The sequence below is a fragment of the Tetrao urogallus genome (assembly GCF_951394365.1).
Source record: "Tetrao urogallus genome assembly, chromosome: 23".
Lineage (NCBI taxonomy): Eukaryota > Metazoa > Chordata > Aves > Galliformes > Phasianidae > Tetrao > Tetrao urogallus.
The window spans coordinates 5,333,840-5,353,289 of NC_136836.1; the positions used below are offsets into that span (position 1 = coordinate 5,333,840).

Sequence of the window (19,450 nt, forward strand, 5' to 3'; positions counted from 1 at the left end):
GTTGATCTGTCGTTGTGCTGCTTTGTTTCCAGCTGAGTCCTGCTTTTGTATTTAGTAGAGGAGGATGGGGTTGTCCACGTTCTTGTGACCGAATGTTCGCGTCTGTGTTTGCTGTGCTTCCCACCCGCTTTGATGTTTTCCTGAAATCTCCCCCTGTAACTGCAGCCTCCACGAGCTTTGAGGAAACGACGTAACTGTTATCAAACGTTCACATGGTGCTTAATGAAAAAATCAAAGGTGTTTTTATGAAACTCATTTTAATAAAATCTCCTTCTCAAAGTTTTTAAAGGCCGCGCAGACCGAGATTTCAGTCTCAGCTCCATGGAACTGACTTTGTTTAGGAGCAAGCTTTAGCACGCAATTGCACTGTATTTCACTGATGGAATACCAGCTGCACTGTATTCACGGTGCATTTCACCTCTTGGTGCAAGCCCTTGTAAATCTTCCTGATGTGGTCATTTAATTTCCTGATGTTTTGTAAGGCAGTTTCATAACTGGAGTCCTTTTGCCTCCTTTGAGTGATGAATTCTCATAAATCTAACCCTACCTGTAGAAGTGACTTACTAGATTTGTGGATCTGGGAGCATTCTGGAGCTTTCTGATAGAAAATAAAACTCTCTCAGAGGGTCGCTTTGGCTTTTTAAATTATTATCACTGTTGAACCATTGGAAAGTTCACTCGGGGACCCGGAGTGTGTTGGGATTGAGGTTCACAGCGCCATTCCCAGGGGTTGGAACTGGGCTCATCCATTCCTGCTGCCACACCGGGAGAGATGAGATCCTCAGTGAGGGTTCAAAGGCTGCTGTCAGCTCACAGCACGGGATGCTGCAGGACGGCTTTCGCACCGCTGATGCTGACTTTGTTTTCTCACGTGCTTTTTAACCACCTTGGATTTTTAAAATCTTTTTCCAAGCTTTTCTTTTTTTCACGCTGGCCGACAAAACCCCAGCAGGAAAGCAGCCACTTTCACAAATGTTCCTAAAATGCAGAATGGGGACCAAGTCCCAGGTCTGCTGTGTGATGGTGTTGGATACGTCAGTCTTTTTTAAAGCCTGCTTTTAAAGTCTGTGCTTAGAATCTGCGTTTATCTGTTGGTTTCAAATACTGTGAGTTGATGGAAAAAACGTAACCCCCTTCCTCCTTTCCTACTTCTTTTTTTACGGTGAAATACAATCACGTTTATTTCAGTGGGTTCTTTACATTTTTTCTTTCAGACAAGCCTGAAAATTATTCGCGTTTCCAAACCCACTGGAATGCCGCTTATTATGTTTTTAATCATGAAAACATTTTATTGGCATTCGAGATGTTTTGGTCCAACCCAACAGCGCCCAGCTCCGCCCCTGGGCCGCCCAACAGAGCGGGACGGGCTGCTCGAGCTCGGGTTGGTTTGGAGCCGCCGCGCCTGGGAAGGGCAGAGCCGGGGCGGCGGTGGAGCCGGGGCGGCGGTGGAGCCGGGGCGGCGGTGGAGCCGGGGCGGCGGTGGAGCCTTCAGCACAGGGTTGGAGCTGCGATGCCTGCGGTGCCGTGCGGTGCTTCGTAAAGCAGCGCTGAGGGCAGCGGGGTGCAGCCCCACGCGCAGGAATTCACCCTTCGTGAGGGGGGATCAAAGCTTTACCTGCTTTCTCTCTTTCATTTTTTCCCTACAGCGGTGGATTACCGAATTTTCTTTGCTGAATGTTAAATGTATGACAGTGGATGCTGTATGCAGTGCCGTTCTTTTATAGTTGAACATAAAGTGTTAAATATTGATCTCACAGTAAGTGGACTCAATTTTTTTTCTGGTTTTCCGTTGAAAGGGAGAGCAGTAATTAATGACCAGACTCGGTAGCAAAGCTGTGAGATTCTTTAAACTGTAAATGTAATTGAGAGTAGATCTGGCAGAGAGGAGCTGGACTCAGAAGGAGCAGGCAGGTAAGAATTGCAGGCGGGCTGCACAGGAATCTGCTCACGGTTCCAAATATGGGGAGCTGAGTTGGAAGTGAAAAATACAGCACAGCAGGTTTCCATTGGTGGTGCAGGATTAGGACTCGAGTTCCCAGGAAAACTTAAACCTCTTCACTGTGCTACTTGATTATACTTTGATACTTGGGTACCGAAACCTGATTAAAACAGTACAGAAACTGTTGATAGTGTTTGTATCAGCACTAACAATGACTCTTGAAAGTCATTTTTAAGTCATTCTCTACAAAGCAGGCTCAGCCTTGCAGCTGGGGCACCTCTGGGTGCTGTTGGAAGCGCCTCCAGCCAGCTGCTAAGCCACCTCCATTGGACAAACTCCCCCACCTGAATCTCAGCTTCAGTGGAACTTTCTTGGCTACCAACAGTAACTGCAGTGCAGAAATGCAGAGCAGAAGATGAAACAGCTGCTGGAATCCACATTTGCAGTGTTACTGTGCAGCATGGGGTGAAACGAGTCCTGATGGATGAGGAGCCACGCTCTCCTCTGTGGCCGCTCCCAGCTGCTGGGTAAATTCCTGCACGGGTTTCCTGAAGCCTGCTGAGCGTTCTGAACACAGGTGTAAAATTTCTGATTCATTTAGTTGAGATATCACTGCATTTTTTGCCTACTTTAAAATTCCATTACCTCTCTCCAGCAGATGGAGAGCCCTTGAGCTCCCGCCTGTGCTGATAAAACTGCTGAGCTCAGCGCCCTCTGGAACCCCGGGGGAAGGACCTGGTTTGTGCAAAACCAGCTGGGCCAAGCAGAACAAACACCCACAAACTGTTCTGTTCAGGAGGAGTTTTTCAGTACAAGAACTCTTTGGGATATGGAAGAGTTGGGGAATCACGTAGGATGTTCTATAGAAGAGTGGTGCTGATGAGTTGAGCTGGCAGGCATAGAGGGGCCTGGTGGCCACGTCCAGTGGCTTTGTGAACTCATGGATCGCAGGGGCTGAGCTGCCACACAAGGGCAGCCACACGAGTTCCTCTGTTCAGAGCAGCAACCAGAACTGCCTGCCCTGTGGAAGAACACGAGAAGCATTTAGCAGTGCTCAAACCTGAATGCTCCTCTAACAGACCTGGGGGCTTCCAAAGGTGCAGGGCACGTGTCTCCAACCTCGTGCACCCTGTAATGCCCACATTTTGCTGTCACAACAGCCTGTGGAAGGAATTCCAGTGTCTGCCTATGTTAGCTGAAGAGCCACACCTGCCTGCTCTGATGCTGCTGACTGCTATCGCTTCATTTGCCTTCAGCTTCCTCACGCCAGAACCAGCAGCTCGCAGCACTTCCTATTGATCCTGATGTGATTTTACAGATTTCTATACATTTTATATATTTTATAGGTTTTCAGTACCTCACCTGCTTCATTTTTCTCCTGCTTTGGCTGTCCCACACTCCATTGGCATTCATACAGAGCTGTGCTGGATTTTATCATGCGAGGGTTGTCTAAAGGGTTCAACACGCACTGCTAATTGATGGTAAGAGCTGCACACAAGCGTTGGATGGGGAATGGTGAGGATGAGGAGGGCTGTCACTGACTGCTGTGCTGGCTGTTAGGGCTCAGCCAAAGCACTGGTGCAAGTCCAAATGAATTGCGTGGCACCCACAGGTGATGCTGGTCAGAGAAAGGCACGAAGCAGCAGTGCTGGACGGCTGGAAGGAGCTGGTCAGGCACAGATGGATCAGATTCAGATGCTTCTGGTTGATACTTGAATGGTGAAGAAATCCATGTAAAACACTGTGTAAATCTGAGGCACTTTCTCATGTTCAAGAATGATTCATTGGAGCTGGTCAGGCACAAAAGGAGAATTACACAATAGGTGTCAGGAAAGATTTTAAGTGTGGCATGCACAGCAACATCCCAAAGGAGACAGAAGTTAGAAAACTGCACAAGTTGATAAAAAGGGGAATGAAACTGGTGAAAAAAATGATTCAACATAAACGGATGTAAATTGAATATGAAGATGGGAGAGACTGGGGGAGTGTTTGTAAGTATCAGAGAAAAAAGTCGTTAGATATCTTCTGCTTTTGCAGTGGTGGGGAAAGGAACGTAAATTGTTTCAAGATGGAATGTCTGAGGTTTATGCAAGGGAAGGCTAAAAGGACACAGAGGATACAGCTAAGGCAGAATGGCTCCCACGGGAAAACGAGCATTTTTAACAAATAAGTGGGGTGTCAAGAGAGGAAAGGTGCTGGAGGGGAGAAGAGGACGGTGAAGGGCATCAGACTTCGAGGGAGAGAAGCAAAGAGGTCGAGGAAGCAGGATTTTAGACCTTACGCTTTTATTCCAAAGACAACTGAGATGTGAAGAAAAATTTCATCTCATCTTGGGGAAGCTGCAAACGTGTTAAGAAAGGATTTGGGTCATCCAGGCCCGTGTTATACATAAAGGTGCGCGAAGGAAACAACCGGGGCATCGCGTCCCCTCCCGGGCGGCACGTGGGTGCGCGAGGAAGGCAGCGAAGGCTGCAGGGCGGTCAGGCGGAGGAAGCTGCTGGGCTGCGCCTGCAATCGGTGCGTTGCCCCTTTAATTGTGTCCCCAGCCCTCGGGCGTCTCTGTCCAACGCCCACGTCAGCAAATACCTTTTGTTTCTCTCCGCTCGGGCTTCCAGGGCTCGGGGCTGCGGGAGCGGGGCGCAGAGCGTGCCCCGACGGGAGCCGGGACCCCGCATCCTCCGCCCGCCCCTCCGTCGCGGCCGAGCGAGCGGCGGCCGCCCGCGGAACCCCGGCGGTGAGCGGCGGCCGCGCGGCGGCCCGGAGCGGGCGGCGGGGCGGCGGGAGCCCGGCGCGGGGCCGCGGGCGGGACGCCGCTCGGATCCGCGGCCCGCGGGGCGGTCGAGCCGGGAGCCGGGAGCCGGGCGGGCCGCGGAGCCCCGGCGGCGCCGCGCGGGCGCCATTTGCGGCCCCGGGCGCGGCCGCGAGAAGCCGGGCGCGGCAACAAAGGGCTGCGCGGGAGCGGGCGGCGGGTGCGCGGCGAGCGGGGCCGGGGGGCGAGCGGGACTCCGCCGTGCGGGGCGGGCGCGGGCGGCGGGGCCGGGGGCGGCTCGGGCCACGCCGAGAGCCCGGCGGCGGGCGGCGGGAGCGGGGCGGGGACGAGCGGAGCCGGGGCTCCGGAACGGCGGGCGGAGCGGGCGGCGCGCCCCGCACGGAGCCGAGCGCGGAGCCGCGCGCAGCCGAGCCGAGCCGAGCCCAGCCGAACCGAGGGCGGCGGCGGTGGCGGCGGGCGCTGCTCCGCGATGCCCGGGGCGGCGGCGCGCCGTGCCGGGCGGCGGCTCCGCGCTTTGGCGGGCGGGCCCAGCGCCGCCGGGCGTCCCGGGCTGCCGGCGGCCGATGCGGGCGGGGCGCGTTGAGTGGCGGCGGCGGCGGCCAATGCCGGGGCGGCCCGGGCCGGGAGGGACGCGGCCGGAGCCCCGCGGTCGCCGAGTTCCCGTTTCTGGTCCCTCGGGCGGTGCGGGAACGGCAGCCCTGCACGGGCGGAGGCTCCGGCCGCAGCCGCTCGAGGGCTCCTCGCCCTGACGGTGAACGGCTGAGGGCCGCGCGCCTGCCGGCCCGTTTCTCACCTCCTGCATCCTCGGGATGCGATTCCTCCCAGTTGGAGCCCTGACGTCGCTGCCAAATAACGGGACGGCCTCAGTTGGACTCATTCCATCCTTGTCGAACAGAAATGCCTGGGCGTGGATATTTGGATATTGTAATTGAAATATATTTGTGTGTTTGAATAAGATTAATTTTCAAAATATCTGTAAAATCGGGTCTGCCGTCCTTGGCGAGTTGCTCCACGCAGAAGCCCAGTTTCTAATTTGTTTGTTTGTTTCCTAGAGGGACACCGCAGCTGTTCTGGAATGGAGATTTCGTCCCACCAGTTTCACCTCCTGCAGCAGCTCAATGAGCAGCGCAGACAGGACTTGTTCTGCGACTGCAGCATCCTGGTGGAGGGGAAGGTGTTCAAAGCACACCGAAATGTGCTGTTTGCCAGCAGCGGGTACTTCAAGATGCTCCTTTCGCAGAGCTCCAAGGAAATGACTCAGCCCACCACAGCCACTTTCCAGGCATTTTCTCCTGACACTTTTACAGTTATTCTGGATTTTGTGTATTCGGGCAAACTCTCTCTCACCGGTCAGAACGTCATCGAAGTGATGTCGGCCGCCAGCTACCTGCAGATGACCGATGTCATCAGTGTGTGCAAAACGTTCATTAAGTCGTCGCTGGACATCAGTGAGAAGGAGAAGGATCGCTACTTCAGCCTTTCAGACAAGGAGGCGAATTCCAACGGCGGGGAGCAGCCGTGTCCCTATGGCGCGGGCTGGAGGGCAGAAAGCCCCCCACATTCGCACTCGAATCCAGACCAAGGGACGTGTGTGAGGGGAAACACCTGGAGCAATTTCAACTACTATCCAGCTCAAAGGAACGCGCAGCAGCAGCCATCCAAACACGAGCAAAGGCAGGATTCCACAAAGAAATCCCGGCACCTGGGACTGCAGCAGCCTTCTGACATTCCTCACTATAAAGCGAGCAAACTCGAGGACCGGGCTGCTGAGCCTGCGGGCCACATTTCTCAATCTGAGGACCAGGTCCAGATGGAGCCAGAAGTGGAATCTCCTCACGTGGGGTATCCGTATGGCCAGGGCTCTGATGTGCTCCCCAGGAGTTTGGCCGTGCCGCAGCAGGAGCGCGACTCGCCCCGACCTTCCAGCAAATCCAGGTCTCCCAAAGCAGACGAGCAGTACCCCAGCATGCCCTCCATTGTAGGTGTGATGGGCGGCTGGGCTGAAGGTAGGAGTGGGTCTTCGTGCTGCCTGCTGTGTCAGTGAGCAGATGCACTGCTGGAGGGCGGGCATTAACCAGGGATGCTCTGTGTTTTCCACAAACGTAGCTTGGAAAGCTGAGATCTTCTCTTTGACAGTGGCGAATAGATGTTTAGCTGTTCAGAGTCCATATTTTTCAGTGCATTTACAGCTGTACGGTCACGACGTTTTTGGTTTTTTAAGCTCACTTTAATATGGCTGGCAGTCTGCTCCTTTTCCCTCGTTGCACTCCTGTGCAATTTACACAAGGGCTGTATCTGAAAAAACCTGCAGCATGTTTGTTGAATAGAAGCGATTTTCTATCCTGTTTCTGTTGCTTTCTGTAACTACAGTGACTGTAAGGTGTGGACGTGCTATGACTCCTGTCTACAACCAAATTATCTCCCCACAGATGATCTGCCCAGGATGAGGTTCAAGTGCCCGTTCTGCACTCACATGGTGAAAAGAAAGGCCGACCTGAAGCGTCACCTGCGGTGCCACACAGGAGAGCGGCCGTACCCGTGCGAGGCGTGCGGGAAGAGGTTCAGCAGGCTGGATCACCTCAGCAGCCACTTCCGCACCGTGCGTACTGCCGGCTGCGCGCGGCGTCGGGCTGTAGGTCTGGCTCTGTGTGGTTAAACTGGGCACCAGCCTGGCTGGTCGATATATTGGCTCCCGTACAGAAGAGGTAGCAGATAATTAATTTGGTTTGGCTTAAGGGCATTTGGAGCATAGTTCCTATGAAAGGGGATGAATTTCTTTGTTGGCTCACGCAGGCACTGCACCGTGTGAGTTCTGTAATAGGGATGAAGGGCGCACGTAGAGCTGCTGCAGAGGTTTCCTGATCAGTTCTGACTGCCCCTCAGAGTCAGTTCATGCTACCGCTGGTGTCCCTCTAGCTGCACTTTCTGTCGTCTTGAAATGCTTTCTCTCTGATGCCATATAAATGTATTCATCTCAATTTCCCCAGATTCATCAGGCTTGCAAGCTCATCTGCAGGAAGTGTAAACGCCACGTGACTGAGCTGACGGGGCAGGTGGTGCAGGAGGGCACGAGGCGCTACAGGCTCTGCAATGAGTGCCTGGCTGAGGCCGGCATCGACAGCATTCGCATTGACTTGGAGGCTGAAGCACCCCTTGAATTTCCTCCAGATGGGGACAAGGATTCCAGGTGGCACTATGGGGAAGACAACAAATCTGATGTGGAGATCGTGGAGGACGGCTCATCCGATCTGGTCATCCAGCAAGTTGATGACAGTGAGGATGAAGCAGAGGAGAAGGAAGTAAAACCAAATATTAGGTAGTTGTGAGACAGACATCGGCGCATGGAGCTCCTCTTGCGTGGGAATCCTGTCATGCCCAGCAGCCCTCCACCAGCCTGTCATCTACAAAGACCTCTTGGTTTCTCTTGGACAGGCCCAGATTTGCATGTGTTCATGGACATGTCATTGAGTCCGTCCTGAGTTTCGCTATCAACATTCCCATACTTTGCTCATTAGAAATCATCCACCCTTGGGTGGAGCAGCGGCTGAACACGGAAGCTGAAGTACTGCAAGGATAAGTTTTACAGCAGACAGAGTCTCTTCTCAGAACCTCTTTCGAAGAGGTAAGGTCTGAATACTCAAAAAAGTTGCACACCGATGTAAATTACTCTTCAGCATTCAGAAATAAAGATAATTTTCCATGAAATTTCATTAAGTCTTCATATATCATGACTAGAAAAGCTAGGCAAAGAGTGAAGAAAAAGCATATAAAAATGTTTAACTGGAAAAGCATTTTCATGTAAAATTTATTCACTCTGAAAATTGGGAGCTCAGACTGCGCTGTGTTTTTATAGCCATATTTTATAGCCATTTATAGCCAATACTTTACAAAGTAAAGTGTTTTAATGCAAACATCCGTGCATGAAACCTTGCTGGGCTTCAGCAAAGCCTCTGTCTGTCTGTCAGCGCTGCGGGGAAGCTGCAGGCCGAGGCTGGGCCAGCTGCACTCCTCACGGGGTAAAAAGCTGCAGGTCAGCCTGGAGCAGTGAGAAGGAGCTGCACCCAGCGGCACCAGCAGGGCTCCCCAGGGTCGGCATTGAGCGCAGCCCTGTTCAGTGTCTTTCCTGACGATCTGGACCACGGGATGGAGCGCAGCCTCCGTCTGCTGATCCCAACCTGGGAGGAGGCACCGACCTGCCTGAGCTTAGCAAGGCCCTGGGAGGGATGTGGGCAGGCTGCAGAGCTGGGCTGAGGCGCTGGGATGAGCTCTGACAACTGAGAGCTGCCTTTCGTTTACAGAAACGCCTCCTGTCGCCACAGACTGGGGCAGCAGGGCTGGAAAACCTGTTTGTGTCTGGGATGCATGAAGGGAAGGGGAAAAGTGCCAATCCAGGCCTGAAATCTTAACTGCCAACAGCAAAACGACACTTCTGTATCCTTCAGGGAGTTTTTAGAAGCAAAGGGATTTCTGGATCAGTATTCAATGTAATTAGGTATTGTGAGTCTGAGGATGGTGAGGACTCATTCTTTAGGAAAAACGAGACGTGGAGTGGCTGCCGTGGGCAAATGGAGCCATCTGCCCATACAGAGACACTGCTACAGGCAAATGAGAGATCTGTACATAGCCTGCAACGGGCTGCCCTGGTGAAGCAGGGCTGTTCTGCTTTGTGCATCTCTGTTGTGCTCAGCACCACGCCGAAATGTCCGTAGCTGTTTCTAAAGCATCTCACTAAGCTTGGAGTTGTAGCTCCACACTGCAACTCCCAGTTATGTTTTGTATTTGAAAAGATGACCATTCTACATCTACTGCTTTAATTTCGGTTGTTGTTTCCTTATTTTTGTATTACAGGACAAGTGCCTTATATTTTCCATGTTCTTCATTTTACATATCCAATCATATCTTTTGTTTGTTTTCCTCTAAATTAAAATCATACTGTTTTATTTTCTTTTAATCTCCTCGCGTTGCATCTTGTGGTTGTCTCCTTCACGCCCCTGTTAGGATCACATGCCATTCATTAGCAGAAATAGCATTGTTTTTCCAAAAAGGGAAAGCAAAGACCTTAACGGGCTGTTACCAGGAATTTAACTCACTTCTCAGGAGCTGATCTGAATATTGCTTTTAGAGCTTTGTCAAATCACAACCAGATAGTAGGTATAAAACCGTTACAGAATACATGACAACATTTCTCCCCTGAAGCACCTGGTTACTGTCAGACTTCCGTGCTTCAGCTCTATTTACTGTTAACTTTGACCTTATGGAAGCTCAAACAATGCCTCACCAGCCGTGTGGCTACAGCTGAATCAATGGGATCCCAGGATCCTTTCAGTTTCAACAGCACACACCCATCTGCAGTCCTTTGCTTTTGGGTGTCCCCCATTGTTTGAACACAAGACTTTCCTGTTATAAAAATGCTCTTATCGAGTAAAGCAATAAATGCTACTCTACAGAACTACAAATATTTCCTATTCAGGTGGCGCCTTCCTTCCACACGCGAAAGCTATCCAGCCGCTAACAACAGCGGTACGTGCGCTCAGGTAGCGGCACGTGGGTGCGCGAGGAAGGCAGCGAAGGCTGCAGGGCGGTCAGGCGGAGGAAGCTGCTGGGCTGCGCCTGCAATCGGTGCGTTGCCCCTTTAATTGTGTCCCCAGCCCTCGGGCGTCTCTGTCCAACGCCCACGTCAGCAAATACCTTTTGTTTCTCTCCGCTCGGGCTTCCAGGGCTCGGGGCTGCGGGAGCGGGGCGCAGAGCGTGCCCCGACGGGAGCCGGGACCCCGCATCCTCCGCCCGCCCCTCCGTCGCGGCCGAGCGAGCGGCGGCCGCCCGCGGAACCCCGGCGGTGAGCGGCGGCCGCGCGGCGGCCCGGAGCGGGCGGCGGGGCGGCGGGAGCCCGGCGCGGGGCCGCGGGCGGGACGCCGCTCGGATCCGCGGCCCGCGGGGCGGTCGAGCCGGGAGCCGGGAGCCGGGCGGGCCGCGGAGCCCCGGCGGCGCCGCGCGGGCGCCATTTGCGGCCCCGGGCGCGGCCGCGAGAAGCCGGGCGCGGCAACAAAGGGCTGCGCGGGAGCGGGCGGCGGGTGCGCGGCGAGCGGGGCCGGGGGGCGAGCGGGACTCCGCCGTGCGGGGCGGGCGCGGGCGGCGGGGCCGGGGGCGGCTCGGGCCACGCCGAGAGCCCGGCGGCGGGCGGCGGGAGCGGGGCGGGGACGAGCGGAGCCGGGGCTCCGGAACGGCGGGCGGAGCGGGCGGCGCGCCCCGCACGGAGCCGAGCGCGGAGCCGCGCGCAGCCGAGCCGAGCCGAGCCCAGCCGAACCGAGGGCGGCGGCGGTGGCGGCGGGCGCTGCTCCGCGATGCCCGGGGCGGCGGCGCGCCGTGCCGGGCGGCGGCTCCGCGCTTTGGCGGGCGGGCCCAGCGCCGCCGGGCGTCCCGGGCTGCCGGCGGCCGATGCGGGCGGGGCGCGTTGAGTGGCGGCGGCGGCGGCCAATGCCGGGGCGGCCCGGGCCGGGAGGGACGCGGCCGCCCGCTGCCGCTCCGCCGCCTTCGCGCGCGGTTCGGGTTCGCCCGGCTCAGGTTCTGCGGCGCCCGGCCGGAGGCTCCCCGTCGCTCCCTACCCGCGCTGCCGGCCGCCCCGGCTCCGTTTCTCGGCCTTTGAGCCGCTCGAGCTTCCGTGGACGCAGCGTTAGGGGACGTGCGCTATTCTTAGCGATCTTCTCACCTTTTTCGCGATTGATTTCCTCGGTCTGTTACTGAATGGTGCAGAGGTGTGTGCGGAGTTGAAGCTATGTTAGGTATTGATAATATGCAGAGCTTTAATATTTTAAAACACAGGGCTCATCTCTTAAAGTAGGACTCAGCCCCATCAATTTAGTTTTACATCGTCATGCTTACGTTTGTTTTGTGCTTTAGAGGAACCTTCTGGCGCTCCCTTATTGGAATGGAGATTTCTTCCCACCAGTTTCAGCTCCTGGAGCAGCTGAATGAACAACGGAAGCAGGACTTGTTCTGCGACTGCAGCATCCTGGTGGAGGGGAAGGTGTTCAAAGCACACCGAAATGTGCTTTTTGCCAGCAGCGGGTACTTCAAGATGCTCCTTTCGCAGAGCTCCAAGGACACCAGCCAGCCCACTGTAGCCACCTTCGAGGTCTTCTCTCCAGAGACGTTTATGGTTATCCTGGACTTTGTGTACTCAGGAGTATTGCCCCTAACGGGTCAAAACGTGATAGAGGTCATGTCGGCAGCCAGCTACCTGCAGATGACAGACATCCTTAATGTCTGTAAGACGTTCATTAAGTCCTCTCTGGATATTAATGAGAAGGAGAAGGATCACTACCTGGGCCTCTCAGCCAAAAGCACAAACGGTGAACCTGCTCACGCGTCGCTTTATCGCTCAAGGAGGAAAGCAAAGAGCAACCCGAGGCGCTCCTATTCCATTCCAGATGAAAAGGCAGACGTGGTGAATGAGAATTCCTGGAGCAGTTACAGCACTTATCTGTCCTCACAGGTGATCCTTCAGCGGGCGGAAACGCAGCTCTCAAAGAGGGGCAGAAAGCAGGGCTCGGCCAGGAAGCGGCGGAAGCACTTGGGGCTGTCACAGACACGAGAATTTGTGCAGGGCAGAGCGAGTAAAGCTGAGCGGGCTGAGGGCTGTAACGCATCAGATTGCAGCCACGACTCCCGAGCTAAAGAGGAGGCTGAATTTGATGCCGAGAATGACGTTGATCGTGCCGATGATGGATATGATCAGGAATCAGAAGTGACACCCAAGAGGTGGGCTGTTGCTCAGCTGGAAGAGCTGTCACAAACTTCTGAGTTCATGGAATTAAAAGCAGAAGAACTGTACAGCTCAGTGCCCACAGTTTTAGGTGTTATGAGTAGTTGGAATGAAGGTAAACAGTACACTTGATTTTGCAAAGTTTCTCGTTATTTAGAGGAAGTGAGACGAGAGAGTTTCATAAGCTCTAACTGATGTCCTGTTGATTGCTTTCTTGATCTGCTCTGCTGTAGTGCCTAGCAGAATGTAAGGCTCTAAGGCCAGAACAAGGGGTGAGAAATAGAATCAGAGACTGATCCAGGTGTTGTGTGAGGTTAAAATAAGACCTGCCTGATTATTTGGCCCCACATGGAGCTGAACAAAGCTTGGAGAGCTGCGATTGACTCAGAGCTGAGGGACGGAATCACTCTTGTGGTTTCTCTGCTCTTATGGCATTGGAACAATACTGTATTTCCCGTGAGGTCCAAGCCAAAACTTGGAGATAGTTTGGTCACGCTACATAAAATGTCCCAGCTCCTGATGAACTGACAGCAGTTCATCAAGTGATGGTTTACAAATGTATTCTTATGCACGTCATATTGGAAACTAACTTAGCATGCCTATGGCTTATTATCATGGCACAAGGTTACGATGTTACGCATCCTAATATATCGCAGAGGTGGTAAATATTTATGAAGTACTACTTGCTGAAAGAGTCAGATGACAGGGTATAATATACTTACTACGTACTTATGGTCATACGTCTGTCTAAAAAGTAAGACAGTACACCGCCAAATCCTCAGTGAATCATCAGTAGCTTTTGTGGGGGGATTATAGGTTTGGATTTATTTCTGTTCAATGACAAACCACAGGAAAAATGAAGTGCTGCTCATTTAAGCTTAGAAATAGCAGAACGATTGCAAAAAGCCATTGATGCAGAGCTGTGTTCCCCCACAGCAGATGCCCTGCCTCGCCTGCGGTTCAAGTGCCCCTTCTGCACGCACACGGTGAAGCGCCGCGCCGACCTGAAGCGCCACCTGCGGTGCCACACCGGCGAGCGGCCGTACCCATGTGAGGCGTGCGGGAAGAGGTTCACCCGGCTGGAGCACCTGCGGAACCACTTCCAAACGGTACGGCAGCTCGGGGGCCTGGGGAAGGAGCGTGGGGTTCCGTCGGTGCCGCTGCTCAGCCAACGCTGGAACCAGCGCTGCCATAGTGATTGCAGTCGGCAAACTTTTTACTTTTTAGAATGGCTCGGTGTTTATTTGTGATGGTAGCATTACCGGACGAACACTGACACTTTCAAATTCTAAATCTCTTTAGATACATCAAGCCGGCAAACTCATCTGCAGGAAGTGCAAGCGCCAGGTGAGCGAGCAGACGGGCTGCGTTGTGCAGCAGGGAACGCGGCGCTACAGGCTGTGCCACAAATGTGTGACAGGCACCAGCCCTGAGGGCAGCCCCGAAGGAGCGGGCGCAGAACGCGGCCCTGCCAGCGCTGGGGGGAGCAAACATTCCAGGTGGGCTTTGGAGGAGGATCAGAGGTCGGATGGTGACGCAGTGGAGGAGGAGCCGTATGATCTGGTTGTGCGCCGTGGTGCCGATGGCGCTGCAGGCGAGGCAGATGAAAAGGTGAAACCAAATCTTAGGTAGATAATTTGTATATTCGTTACTGTATGTTCAAGATTAAATTGCCCGTGTTACACCAGCTAATTCTGGTTTGTTAGTTTCATTAATATTAAATGCTGCTAAAATTCTGCTGCAAGAAGCAAAATGTGGACTCCAAACGTTGGTTTGTGCTTGTGAACAGCCAGCAGCTCCTGAACATCACCCAGCAGTCACCTTCTGCCTGCAAACTGCTCAGAAGAATTGCTTTGCTTTTTGACAAGGCTTTACTCAGAGCTGTTCATAATGAAAATATAAACCTTTCTACAAGGAAGGTGCTACAGTATACGATTAAAAACAAACGAGCACACAGCTATGGATAATTTGCTTTTGGAAAGTCCTACAAAAGCAAGCATCTAAGAAGTGTAAAACATATTTGTTGGCAGTGTAATTAACACATACATACACTTACGAAGTTTCGTAAGAAAGGAGTGAGAAAATCGGAATCCTCCCCGCTCCGCTCTCGTTTTAAAGGGCTGACAGAAGGAACAGCCGCCCCCGCCTCAGGCTCCGTGGAAGGCAGCCACACACTCGACGCCTGATTGGCTGTTCCCGGTCACCTGACTCAGCTAGCCAATGAGGTGGCGGAGCGGCCGCTGAGGGCCCGGGGCGGTGGCAGTGCGCTTTCCCGCCCACCGCTGCGCTCTCGGGGCTTCGCCATGGGGTGGGGCGGCGCAGGGCCGGGCCTCGCTCCTTCCTCGCAGCGCGGGCATCGCCCCGTGTTGCAGGCCGGCCCCGCGGAGCCCCGGCGTTCGTCCTGAGTGAAAATCCTCACTTCTGTACATTTGGCAAACGAATGCATCTCCAACCTTATTTAAAGGAGGGTTTTCTCACCGTAGTGGAGAACAAAGCACGAATGCAACTGATAAAACTGAAACACCGCCAGCAAAAATTACTCACACAAGTTCTTCCAGTCAACAGATTGTATTTTTTCCCCTTTAAAATCCGATTTAAAATGACTTTACAACAAAACAGAGGTGAGGCACCACTAGGTTTACCACAGGGCAGGGCAGACCTCCCTCACACCCAGCGGCTGAGGGCTGGCAGCTGGGCTCAGTTGTGTGCAGCTGCCCTTTCTGAAAACAAAAGGAAGCTGATGCAAACTGCCTTCTAAAAGAAGAGATTCTGCTCTCGCAAGGCTTAGATGGGAGCAGACCTGCAGAGAATCGGCCAACCCCTTTTTTCAGTGCCAACAAAAGCGGTCTCCACTTTTCCCAGCCGTAAGGATTCCATGCGCGGTCACCTGCGTTCATGGTGCATGGAAATGTATTTGTGGTAAATCAGCACCACCTGGTGGTCTGACAAAGTTCTCAGAAGAATGTTTTGTTTTGTTTTTTAAATAATTTGTGTTTTTCCTCGGGGGGCCTTCGAACAGAAACTGTCCTACATGAAGGTTGACTCTCCGCATGTAATTTAGATTACATGAAGAGGGACATCAGCTCACAACTGTTACAGTTAAATTTTCCCATGCAATCACGTAGATCAACACTTTCCTGCCGCCCAACAAAAAGGCAGTGCTGTAGCAGCTCCACTGATTTCTTTATTTACTTCATACACTGCCTTAGAAGCCAACCGCCAGCATTCCTGAGGGACTTCCATCCCCTACAGCCCTCATCTCAAATCCCCACAGACCCAACTACTTCTGTGCTGGCAGGCTGGCACTGGTCTGGCTCACCATCTTCACACCGCAGCACAGGATGACGTTCCCCACAACTCTCTCCTGCTTCTGATTTGAACTAGCTAATTCCTTGGTTGCTTCCTGGAGGTTACAGTTCTGAAGGGGTTTTGCCAGCCACTGACAAGCATCCACTTCGTTAAACTTGCTTTAAATATCAATGATGACAAAGACTTCTGGCTTTTCTTCTTCACAGATCTGCATTGCTGAGTAAGTTATGGCTTTGACCTCTGTGCCCTAGAGTGAAAAGACACAAAGGCATCAATGTTTTACATGACACTTTGCAGCACTTCACACTGATACATAATATTTACCACTTTCTACAAATGTTAGGCAATTTTTCTCCCCCAGAAGTTTTAAGCATGCTTGTTCCAAATGTTCTGTTTGGCCAAGCTAAATAGGAATTACAGAATTCCCCTCCACTCCCCTCTCCCTTTATTTTATTGCTTCCCGAATACTACAAATTCTTCCTCTTACCTGCGACATACCATCAACATTTGATATTTGAATTTGACATACCTCAGCGGCATGCTAAGACGTAAAGACTTGCATGTAATTCTTCTGGGAGTGGAGGGGGAAAGCAGAAAGGGACTAAGCAAGAAGCTGTGGAAACAGCATGAGAACCAAACCCACGTAACGATTCTGGCTATGGACTGGCTCTTTCTTATCACGCATCACAAAAAAGGAAGCCAGCTGCTGAGTTTGCCATCGTGGAGAAAGCATCAGCTCAACAGTTCAGAAATGCATTCACAAAAAAACTGCAGGAAATGAGATCTTAAGCTAGTAGTGCCTGTGGTACCATTCAGACATGTTTATACTTGGATCTCTTGAGTACTTAAGAGGTTTGATTTAGAAGAATCCATTCTTCCTGTCCTACCTGAAAACATAAGCGATATATAGATGAACTGCTGCGTACCTGGGGGTGTTTTGGTAAAGAGAACTCTTCTCCCCACCTTTAAAGGCAAAAAGAAAAGAGGAGGTTGTACTGTTAGCATTTAGTCAAACACTACAGTTAGTTTCACTGATGAGCATTGGACAGTTAGACTTAAATTAAAACCTCAAAGGATAAGAGCTCCTTTTTAGAAATTATCTGTGACCTCCAGCACATCGCGATGGTTCACGGTGGTGAACTGGAGGGCAGTATTTGTCATCAGTGGAAGATACTAATTACTCAACTGATCATATGAACTCACCCAATTGATCTTATTTTGAATTGCATTCGGTCAATGTAAAGCACTTTCACCTCCTGCAGAGAAAACAAGTGGAAAAGTGTGTCACCAACCTCTACCCTCAGGCACTCAATCTCATTAACAAGAATATTCCAGCTTAAATGAAATCTAAACCCAGAAAACTGGAGTATTCTCAAATACATACAGCACTGCTAATGACTACACCACTGCTAATGACTACGCCTAATGACTGGCATCTGTGGAAACAAAGCTAAGCGTTTGCTTCTCAGCTCTTAGTGCTTTTGTGTCTTATTCTCCTGCTTCAAAGTGATCTGCTGAGTCCCTCTTTCTGCCTAAAAGGACACTGCATTCAAAAGTGGCTTATCAGAGAACAGCTTTGCCCTACAAAATGGAAATAGAACAAAACACGGCACTTACCCTGGGTATAAAGAACTCATTAGCACTGAATTTATACAGCCACTCATCCAAGAAGTGGAAGAGAAGGGACAACATATCATGTCCTGCATGGTTGAAGCAGAGAAAGCAGTCAGCTGATTGTCCCAGCAACAAGACCCAAACGTTCAGCAAACTTATGAGCACAGCAGCCATACAGCTTCTCCATTACTACAAGATTCAGATGAATTAACTGAATTATCCTTAGCTACAACAAAACTGCATCTAAAGACGCAGAGGATTTCGGTGCACTCCACCAGCAGGGTTCCTACAGTTCCAATGTAAGCCAGTGCAGTTTTTACCTTCTGCTTCTACTTCAACAGTATCCAGAGGTTCCACAGTCTCTGTATCAGTCATGTAGCCAAACATGGCCATGACGCACTGCTCAAATGCTTCTTCCAAAGTGTCTCCCCATGCGTGTAGCCTACAGGGACACAGGGTAATTCACTGCACTGTAACCACAAAATCCCACTGTGCTATGCAGGTGAGAAACATGAATGCGAGAACAAATGCAAAGGAGGTTACTACCAGAAAGGCTTGTCTGAACTTTTGTTATGGGGAGATTACAGGTTTTTCTTCTTACGGTATACGAGAAGAATTTCTTAGGAGAAAAAGGAAAATTCTTATTTTACCAGATGACAGGAAAGTCCTTTGTAATGCAGTAAATGGATATCCATGAACTGCCGAGACGAAAGGTGATGTAAGGGCAGGAGTTTAAAAGATTTCAAAAGATGCTCCCAAACAACAGAGGCTTAAACAGCAGCACACAGGAATACTGCATTAGAAATAAACTGTGCACCCCCAGGAGTGGAAACAAGGGACGGCTGCCCACACTTACTGCACATCTGCTGTGTGATCCAAATCTGAGGAATGAAAGAAAAAAAAGGCATGACATCAACAAATATAACTTTAAAAGATTAAAAAATTCTGGACACTGATGTTATAACAGTAACTTCCTGTGTTCATCTTGAGACATAAAACTGAGTGTCTATTTTCCAGTATAGAGAAACAGCACAGGTGAAATTTGGGATAATTTCTGCTCATCAGAAGAAAGGGTATTTACCACAGATTCTGTCAGCACCCTCCATGTGCAGCACTGCGTGCTCATTGCAGTGCAACAGGCTGCTACAGGTTAACTGCAATAAAAGCCTTTCACCACGAATAGTTTTTGCTGACGTCTGCAGGACTGAAGATCTGCAAACCTTTACAGCTCAGTGAAGAAGTGTGCCTGCCCAACCCACAGACATCCACAGTGCCACAAGGGGAACTTTAAAACGTACGTAACACAAAATATAAAGTAATCTTCACTGATGAGGCAGGCTTAACATCCCAGGCACATATCAGGTTTTACACAAACATCACTTACATTCCGTTAAAGGAACCAGAGGAATGCAAAATAAGGCCAGATTGGTGCAAACAGCCATGTTGGGACATCAACGTAAGCCACGCTGCAACCATTGCAACTGAGGCTCATTCTGAGGCTGCTCAGGGCGCTCACACACATTCACTGCTCCTCAACAACTGTCACTAAAGCAAACAAATTCCAGTGAATATAAAAGAAGACCTTTTCCAATTATGGAAACAAAGTTAACCGTTGTGATGTGTCACGGTGTTCCTGCACCGTCCCTCCAAACAGACACACGGGCTGCCATGCCCCAAGCCAGCCCCTGTGCTGACAGCCACTTCTTAGGAGACTCTGAGGGGGGGAAAGGAAGCTTTACTGCAACTATCCGCAATGACAACAATTGCAGTTATGTCCTCTCTATTACTCAGCCCCAGATGCATCCCACAGCCTAAATGCACAGCACTGGCACACTGCGAAACCCCACAAGCACCTAAAAAGCTCATCCCATTTCCTTCCTCCCCTCCTGCCCTGGAGCACACGCACACACACACGCCGTATCACTGTGCTGCTGCATCACTCACATTCGTACTTCTTGGTGACCGGTGGGTACTTGGCCTTGACAGCCTTCTGCTCCTCCGTCAGGCCGTAGTCCCGCTCGCCGCCTGCCATGGCTCTGCTCACTTCCTGCTCACA

General features: G+C 51.8%; 3 protein-coding genes across 3 annotated transcripts; 2 read left to right on the forward strand and 1 right to left on the reverse strand.

Moving 5' to 3' along the window:
• Positions 1-5,784: 5,784 nt before the first annotated feature.
• On the forward strand, positions 5,785-8,029 carry ZBTB8A (zinc finger and BTB domain containing 8A; the record flags this gene model as incomplete). The annotated part of the gene is given in 4 exon segments (XM_079545941.1): positions 5,785-6,577; positions 6,580-6,597; positions 7,139-7,308; positions 7,697-8,029. Coding segments are annotated over 4 exon segments (1,314 nt in total).
• Positions 8,030-10,299: 2,270 nt separating this feature from the next.
• LOC306954916 (zinc finger and BTB domain-containing protein 8A-like) lies at positions 10,300-14,103 on the forward strand (the record flags this gene model as incomplete). Its single annotated transcript, XM_079546121.1, has 4 exons — positions 10,300-10,328; positions 11,607-12,586; positions 13,411-13,580; positions 13,774-14,103. Exons 2-4 carry the CDS (start codon positions 11,635-11,637, stop codon positions 14,101-14,103), a joined length of 1,452 nt encoding a protein of 483 aa, XP_079402247.1. The 5' UTR covers positions 10,300-10,328; positions 11,607-11,634.
• A 1,837-nt stretch (positions 14,104-15,940) lies between these two features.
• ZBTB8OS (zinc finger and BTB domain containing 8 opposite strand) lies at positions 15,941-19,426 on the reverse strand (the record flags this gene model as incomplete). The annotated part of the gene is made up of 7 exons (XM_079546079.1): positions 15,941-16,027; positions 16,707-16,743; positions 16,984-17,036; positions 17,398-17,480; positions 17,715-17,836; positions 18,251-18,275; positions 19,339-19,426. 7 exons carry the CDS (start codon positions 19,424-19,426, stop codon positions 15,941-15,943), a joined length of 495 nt encoding a protein of 164 aa, XP_079402205.1.
• Positions 19,427-19,450: the final 24 nt, after the last annotated feature.